Source organism: Coffea eugenioides, chromosome 1 (assembly GCF_003713205.1).
Source record: "Coffea eugenioides isolate CCC68of chromosome 1, Ceug_1.0, whole genome shotgun sequence".
Classification (NCBI taxonomy): domain Eukaryota; kingdom Viridiplantae; phylum Streptophyta; class Magnoliopsida; order Gentianales; family Rubiaceae; genus Coffea; species Coffea eugenioides.
This window is the reverse complement of record NC_040035.1, coordinates 52,170,007-52,178,947: the sequence shown is the minus strand read 5'-3', so window position 1 is coordinate 52,178,947 and position 8,941 is coordinate 52,170,007. Positions and strand designations below refer to the sequence as shown.

At 35.1% G+C, this 8,941-nt stretch overlaps 1 protein-coding gene across 1 annotated transcript; it reads right to left on the bottom strand.

Moving 5' to 3' along the window:
- Positions 1 to 1,270: 1,270 nt before the first annotated feature.
- LOC113782125 (17.4 kDa class I heat shock protein-like) lies at positions 1,271 to 2,218 on the bottom strand. Its single transcript, XM_027328038.1, has one exon. The coding sequence runs from the start codon at positions 2,147 to 2,149 to the stop codon at positions 1,490 to 1,492; it is 660 nt and encodes a 219-aa protein (XP_027183839.1). The 5' UTR covers positions 2,150 to 2,218; the 3' UTR covers positions 1,271 to 1,489.
- Positions 2,219 to 8,941: the final 6,723 nt, after the last annotated feature.

Here is an 8,941-nt window from a genome sequence, read left to right as displayed (position 1 = left end):
ACTTACTGAAGTTGTTTTCCGAAATGCATGCATCCCGCCTGTAGTATGTTCCAAACTTACTGAAAACATCTTGTAGTATGTTCTTTTTTTTTTTTAGTGAAAACAGGAGGACTCAAACCCAAGACCTCTTCCTTACACTCCCTCCCGCGTACCACCCAACCCAACCCAACCCTCCCCTTAGTATATTCAAAATAAAAAAAAAAATCTCATCCTGCTCATCCTATGCTAGTAATTAATTATGTACAATAGAGACATTCTTTTCTAGAGAAACTTTCAGCAGTGAGAGTGTAAGATGTATGTCACAATAAGCATTGCATGTGATTGATATTTGACACTAAATGACCAGCAATTTGTTTATTGCTTAAGGAGATATTTTTTATTCATATATACATTTCTCCAAGATTTTTTAAAGTTAAACAATGAGATAAATTTTCTTATTTTGTATGGGAAGAAGTATGTAGTTATAATGTGTAGAAAGTAAAGATAGAGATAAAAGTGAAAATATTTCAAAAGTTAAACAAACACCAGAAAAATGAAGTAAGCAAATATTTTCAACAAGCTAACCAAACACCTGAAAATGATGAAAAGGAAATTATTTTCATGGAAAATTGCTTCCACGAAAAATATTTTCCCAAGGAAAACATTTTACTTCCAACCAAACAGACCCTTAGTGTATATAAAATTTACTCTATTGTTTACCTTTCAATTATCAAAAAAGTCTAATAATCTATAATAAACGTACAAGATTATATTTTTTAGCAAATTCCATCGATTTTATATTACAATTCTCAATTAATAAGCAGAATTTATATGGTCCTGTCCTCGGTCATGCCTTAATCAGCCCCATCTTTTTAAAGGACTTGATATTCATTTTTCAACCCAACCCAACCCACGTTAATATCAAAAGTCATCCCCTCATGCAGAGCCTAATGCAGCATCAGGATTCCAAGAAAATCCAAGTAAGAAACCGATACCTTTGATCTACTGTTTCTGAACCGTATTGAGCGTCCATGTCGCTCCACTCGGCGACTGGGACAGGGTCTTGCTTCCTGAGTACCAAAGAAGAAAAAATATTTACTATCTCAGTTTGCTTTGTGCACCTTTAGCATTTTTAATGGAAAAGGCATGTCTGTTGGCGTTGCTCAGACTAGATTAGATGGTGATAGATGTCTTACGAATTTGATCATCCCAAAAAAAGAAAGGAAAAAGAAAAAGAAAAAGAAACATCTGAAGTTTAAGCTACAGCTGAAGATGTAACTAGAAGACTCGAGGCTTCAATCCACGCATTCATTTCAAACTCACAAACAACTTAGAACAATACGCAGTTGATAGAGGACACATGACCCTTTTATTTTCAATGGGAGATTACAACACAAGTAGGAGAAGATCATAGCATAAAGAAAGTCTCAAGTTCAACATTGTGGATATGATTTGTTTATCAGGAGCAGTTGCATTTGCATACGAGGGAGGAGTAATTGAGCAGAAGAAATCAAGCAGAGATCTCAATGGACTTGACCTCTGGCTTCTTCTCCTCCACTTTAGGCACGGTCACAGTCAGAACTCCATCTTCCAAGCTGGCTTTTACCTCCTCCACCTTAGCATTTTCCGGTAAACGGAACCGGCGGAGGAACTTGCCGCTGCTTCTCTCCGAACGGTACCACTTGTCGTTCTTCTCCTCTTGCTCCTTGCTCCTCTCTCCGCTGATCTGGAGAATCCTTCCCTCCTCGACCTCAACTTTCAATTCCTCCTTTTTCAGCCCTGGAACATCAGCCTTGAATACATGGGCTTCTGGGGTCTCTTTCCAGTCAATCCTTGCAGTGGCAAATGCGGCGGTTTCACGAGCTGATGAAGGCCAATTGGCTACACTAGGAGAGGTGACGAAGAATCCGTCAAATGGATCCCATATATCGAGGGAGAAGGGATCAAACACATTGGTTTTTCGGCCTCCGAAGAAACTTGGAATCAGGGACATCTTTGTTGTATGCAGTATATGACCAAGAAGACTTAATTCAAACGCAAGTATAAGTTGCACAGGAAGGAACTGATATCGCTTTCTGTTGCTGGTTGATGAAAATGGAGGGTTCAAGCTTTGATATTTATAGTCAGACAGAAGAGATGTCCAGAGTATGAACATGACTAGTGTAATCATTAATGGAAAGCGCCAAAATGAGAAATCCGATTAAAAAAATTGAGATGAAGATGGTTCTGGTATTCTCATGGACGCTCTGATTGGGGAAAAAAATAATAAAAATAAAAAAGGATATGGTCTACTTCACTTTCCCCTTCATCGCCTTTAGTTGACAGCCCCCATGAAGGTCCACAGCAGATTGATTGCTTCAACTTCTCTAATCTTCTACCATATTCCATAGATTTTATAGTAATTATGCGTCATTTGTCAATAATGTTTTAAGCTTCATACATAGTATTTTTGCATCTTTCTGCAAAGTAAACACTAGTATTTGGATAGGAGATTAAATGGGATAATTTTTTTTTTTAAAAAATACCGTAGTAAAGATGTACGTGAAATAAAAAAGTGGTTGAAAAATGTACTGATGATGCAAGTAAGTCAGTGTGTGTAAATAAGGTGCAAACAAAACAAAACGATCTCAGCTAATACTGTACTTATAGAAAGTGTGTTTAAATGCAACGAAGATAATAGTGTGTTTCATTGTTGTAGTAAGAAAGATTAATTGAATATAAGATAAATGAAACCACAACCATAGGTGAGCGGGAGAAAAATGAGAAGTCCAATATCCGCATATGAGGCAAATGGAACTCAATGTCTTTATGGCAGCAATTAATCTGAACTACTAATTCACGAAGTTGCACTTATGAGATGAAGAAAAACGAAAAGGTGCCAAAAACTGTTACGCTAAATTAAAATGAAGATTTGCATATGTAGTGCCCAACATGAGATTAGTCTAATTATGGACTCCATTTGAATCTCCGTCTCTTGGTTGTGCCGCCTTCTTTGGAGTCGGTATCAACTACTTCGAGAAAGAAAACAGCTGTGGTAGACTGGAAAGATGCCTTCACCAATTTGAGAGCCTGGTTCATACACAAAGCCACACAACGGCAGATAAAAAGGAAATTCACAGTTGCCTTGTCAGTATTTCATTGAGGGAATTCATAAAATCATCCATGCTCATTCTAATGGTGGGAACCTGGCTAGGAGTATGTACTTGCTAAAAGAAAAAGAAGCGATTAAAAATCACAACATGCTTAAACGATAGACAGAAATGAAATTCTATCATATAGATATGAGCAAAATTCTAAAATTTTTTAATTTTATTTCTATCAAGCAGAGTTGTGTGTCCATGCAGAAAACTCTAATTTTTTTTTTTTATGGAATATTTGGATACGTAATTCTTAATTTATGGATTCTGTTCCTTAAGATTTCCATCCAAGGTTTGCGTCTCACTTATACGGCTCAATCGAAATTTTTTCTATTGCATCTCATTCGCAGTCCAAATCTCACCTTCTTGTTATTCACTTTTCCAAAATAGATTTTCTTTTCTATTTTCACAGTCGATGAATGAAACTGAACCTTTTGGTTCCCAATCGAAGGGTGTTCCTTCCTCACTTGGGATCCTCGGTGACATGTTTTCTATGCCAACCCAATGCCACCAATAGTGTTGCGCCAAGTGTCATGTTATTATTTACACTTGTGTTAAATCAAGTCAAGTTGAATTATTAGAAAATTAAAGTGTAAATAATAACATGACACTTGGCGCAACACTATTGGTGGCATTGAGTTGGCATAAAAAATATGTCACCGAGGATCCCAAGTGTTCCTTTCATAGGCATTGAGTTGGGAAATCGCAAGGTTGGGCCCTGGAAACCTAAACTTAGGCGGGTATTCCAACATTAATGCCCAAAGCAACGTTCAAGCCTGAATAATCTTCAAAATGTGTCTATTGGGTCAATGAAGAATAGCAAAGTATCCCATTTGAGGCCCAAGTAATGAGTTCTCTGTCACATAAGTGTAATTGCTAAGCGTAAGCATATTTTTCTTTGACATATCTGAAGACCATTAGATGCTTTTGCGGAGTTCTAATCTGAATCATAAAAAATCTTATATCTGTCTATTAGCACAAGACCAACATATTTGGTTATCAAGTTAAACCTACTGAGATTGGGCAGTGAGTAATGATGGTAGTTTTTACTGAATCTACAAGTTCGTTTAAGAAAGCCCAATCTGGTAAGAGGCTTGTTCTCTCCTAATCAAAAGTCCGGCCCGCCTGCTTTCATCTTGTTTGTTTATATAAATCTTAAACGGATTACAGAACACTTAATTACTAATTTCTACCAGAGCAAGAATAATCCAAGAGATTTCTAGTTTCTACAGATCCAGTGCCATGTGTTCCCGGACTTGGCGTGGGATCTGCTTTTCCATTTTTCTAGTGTTCCTATCATTTAATTTGTTTGTCGTAATCAAAATTGCACTAGTGATCTTTGTCCTTTTTTGCAAAGTAGTATTAGAGTGGAAGATGTCTTTGGACGACTAAGAGTCGTCCTACATAATCAAGACAGGAAAACGATAAACAAGTCAATTAATTAATGTCCCACCACTCTGTTATCAAAGTAGAGGATGTTTGAAGAGATACGGTGCTCTTGTATGGTTTCATTTTGATTTAGGGATAATTTCAGAAATCTTCCCTGAGGTTTCTGACAGTCTCACTCACCTCCCCTGAACTTTGCAAAATATCAGATACCTCCCCTGAACTTATAGTTGGAGTAACAAGATCAGCCCATGTCAGAAAAATGAGCATTAAAAAAATATTTTGAGGAGTGAGATGATATTTGTGTTCCACATATGCCCTTTTTGCTTATCCACAACTTGAGCTAAAGCAAAAGCAAAAAAAAGAAGTAATAAGTTGAACCAGATAGAGACAAATGCAGATGGCTTCTTCAAGCAATGTTACAATGCTATTTATATTTTTTTGTTTTAGCTATTAGACATTTATTTAGCTAATATGATCATTCAATTAATTGAAACATACTTCTGGTGATATAAAAAAAAATGTATAGTTTTATAATTTGAGTGATTAAAAGTATAAATTTTTACTAGTTAAGTCACAAAAAATTTTCACTATTTGGTTAATTGAGTGAATGGCAATTGCAGTTAAATAAATAGTGTAACGATCAAATAACCAAATTCTCAATAGTTTAATAACTCTTTTTGCGATTTTCTCTGTGGAAAATGAAATGAAGTAGCAAGATACTTCATTTCATTTAGTGCTAGATACTTTAGTTGAGATTTTTTTTAAAAAAAAAATTAATTCACACTGTAGTTAGTCGAATTTATTCAACAAGCTTCGTTTGAATACCAGAACTTAGGTAGATCCGATTTTCAAAAAATTCAATAACCCAAATTGTGTCGCATCACTTTATGAGATGATGTAATATACAATTTACGTCATTGAATTTTTGAAAACCAAATTTACCCAAATATAAGTAATGAGTTACACTAGATAATTGTCTTACAAAAAAAACATGAAATACATGACTTTAGAGAAAGGTAACACTAGTGCTAAACTCTTCATTGGTGATTGTACTACGAATAAAAAGTGTAAAGTGGAATAGAAGGTATATCAGTTATATCAAAAGTTATATCTCTATTACTCATTTAACTAATTCTGTCAAAATAGCTTCAAAATATATCATAAGTTATGAGGGTATATCTGTCAATTCATCATTAATGATATCACAAATAGGGCCAAATAATCTGACAAGGGAGGTATCTGATATTTTGCAAAGTTCAGGGGAGGTGAGTGAAACTGTCAGAAACCTCAGGGGAGGTTTCTGAAATTATCCCTTTGATTTATCAACGAGTCTATAACACTTTGACATAGTAATTTTTGCTCCTGCAAGTTCTTTGCCTCTTATTTACTTGCTTATTTTTTTTAGAGTAACAGCAGAAAAAATTGTAGGAACCACTTATGATACACACAACATTAACCAATAATAGTAAAAAAAAAAATTAATTAGTTGTCTTGCTGATGCTTCAGCTAGCCTTTACATTACATGTATATAGCGATTTAATACATGTAAAGTAAAAAAATAATTAGAAAATGTATTCACGAAAAATAGCATTCCAAATAGGGCTACTATGGAGAGTACTATTATGGTAGTAAACTTTTCCTCACTTTACTTCCCAGACAGAGTCTTTATGCTGTATATTTGGCGTTTCAGACTAGTAGTGTAACTTCCGTCCCCGGCCTTGCAGACATAATTCTTGGGACGATTAGATAAAGTTGCTTGATGCGGTGTCATTTCATCACCAAATATGGCATTCAACTATAAATCAAAGTAGAATATCTCATGTAAAATAATTTCTATGAGTAAAAATTGAAAATTTCTTCACCGATCGCCCATGTTCAAACTTGATCTCTGATCATGGTTCAGTTGTTAAGAACAACCAATTAAAGAACTTTTTTAGCAGGATAGTGTAAAGTAATGCAAAGTTGTGTGCCGTGTCAAATATTGGCATGTAGTACTCAACGAGCAACCATCCTGCATTCTGGAGTTGATCCCCAGTGGTTGCCTATGATTAATTTGCCATAAGCTGACGGGCATAATCAGAAAACTGATGTGGAAATCTGGTGGAAGTTGTCACGATTCTACAACTTCTTTCTTCAACCTGTACCAATTCATGTCCCACTGCCCGGCTATAATAACGTCTAAAACTCAAGATTCTACTTTATCAACTCATATATATCTTTTAGGAATCTTATGGGCTCCTGATAATGGCCTAACATTTCGTTTTCAGCGGTATATACTCTAATATCTACAATTAAGCTATGGTCCAGAAGAAACCATCTTGCTTGCAGAAACGAAAAAGAATCGATCTGTTTGGCAGCAGCGCTCTTACGAATCAGAAATGTCGTTTTCTGAGGTTACTAAGCATGCTGAGAAATATCCATTTTATTGCGGGACGAAATGATTCTATGATCAGAACAGAAATGAAAGGGGACCTATTTAGGACCATAATCAGTGAAGGTTAAAGAATAAAGAACATGGGTCATCAGGTAGATTTGCTGCTTTCTTTAAGGCTAAAGACAAGCAAAAGAAGCACGAAAGAATTAAGACACCACTGCAAGTACTGTGTTCTTAATTTTTGTTTTGTTTTTTTTATAATTTAATTGAAAAGAATAGTTGTGTCACTATCTGAGGTTAATTAGATGCTAGGCTTTGCTTACTACTTCAAGTATGTATCAGTTTTTTGATCTGACTACTTCAAGTATCTGCAAGTCTACGAGGACCCTCATAATCTACTTCAAGTTCTAGATGTTGTCCTCTCTTGTCTCTCTCTCTCTCTTTCTTGTAACATCAAATATAACTATAAAATGATAGATATATGTGATTTTCACATATAACTATAACTCAGATGGAACAACTGCGCTAAGTATCGGATGTTGACCATATAATGTTATGCCCATTAGTCCCATGATTTGTACTTTGTTCCTTTGTCGATTGTAAACTTTGGTTTAAATCTATTGTTCCTTTCTTGGGCAAGTAACTAAGAAATATTCTAATCTTTTAAGGTTAATTAGATGAAATAGTAGATATGCTTCATTGTGGCCCAAACCTTTTCAGCCATACGCAAGATACAAACTTGTTGTACCAGATACTAGAGGTCTCCCAGCACCCATCATTTTTTCCTTTCTTTTCGGCTATTCCAAAAGGTGTTATTCAGGAAGTTGGCTTAACAACAAATAGGTATATTACACTAGCAGTTCATCTAAAGAGCTGATAACACGAAGTTTAGAAGTATGTTCCATCCCCATGGGATGGGGAAGAGAGAGCCACTTTCACAAATAGAGGTGGCAATTTGGATTGAGATCCATTTATCCATCCATATAATCCATAATTAAATGGATTTGGATTATCCATTTATAGTATTGGTTTTAAATGGTTGATCAAAGTAAAACCATTAAATTAAATGGATTTATATGGATTATCCACAAAAACCACATATATCCATTTATTTAAAAATCAAATAAAAGAAACGGAAAGGAAATGACTAAAACACAAGAGTCCGCTAGTTTCAGAGTCCTGATGTTCTGTCCCTTCTTGCAACTCTCCAAAAAATTGACCCAAAAGAAATTCCAAATATACTTCTGTTTTTTTAGCTTGTCAAATGTAAACTATCCTGAAGAGTTATAATTGCTCTTGATTGTGGAACCTGCACAATTGCTTTAGGTATTTTGCTTTTGCGTTCTTCCTTCTTTCAGTTCAAGCACTAAGCTACAAAATCTCATTGAAGGCCACAAAGTTGTCCTTATCGATGCCTCTTAAACTTTTATCAACTCTGACTTATGTATGGAAGAAAAGGAAAAACCTAAAATTTGTCCTCCTCCTCGTCCAAATGCACCTAAAATTTACAAGTACATAAAAAAGTATCTTCATATTACAAGAAATGGTAGTGTAAAAAAAAAGTAACAAAAATAGTTAAATGGATTATAAATGGATAATTGGTTTTTATTTAATCCATTTAGATCCATCCATTTAGATCCATTTAATAAATGGATCTAAATGGATTGGATAAATTTCATCCACCATCCATTAAGTCAAAACCAATTATGAACCATTTATCCATATTGCCACCTCTATTCACAAATCATTATGGTGACAAAACTGCAGAATCATGAGGTTGCTTCCAAGTGTCATGGAGCCAATGTAGACTATAAAGCTAAAAGAAAGAGCAAAAATGTTGAAATTTCCTCTATAGCCACATAAAGATTACCTTCAAGATTAATACTTTTTTTTTTTTTGGGGGGGGGGGGGGGGCTTCAAGATTAATACTTGTCACTTAAAAGCTCGATTAGAATCATTAGATTAAGAATAATACTTAATCAGCATCAACGAAAAACTTTTGGTTTTCTTTTTTTCGCCATCTATCTTCCCTTCGTTTCTATTCCTTGCATCGAACGAGGAG

Coding starts and splice junctions, on each gene's coding strand:
- LOC113782125 (XM_027328038.1), bottom strand. CDS start 2,149: ATGATTACACTAGTCATGTTCATACTCTGGACATCTCTTCTGTCTGAC.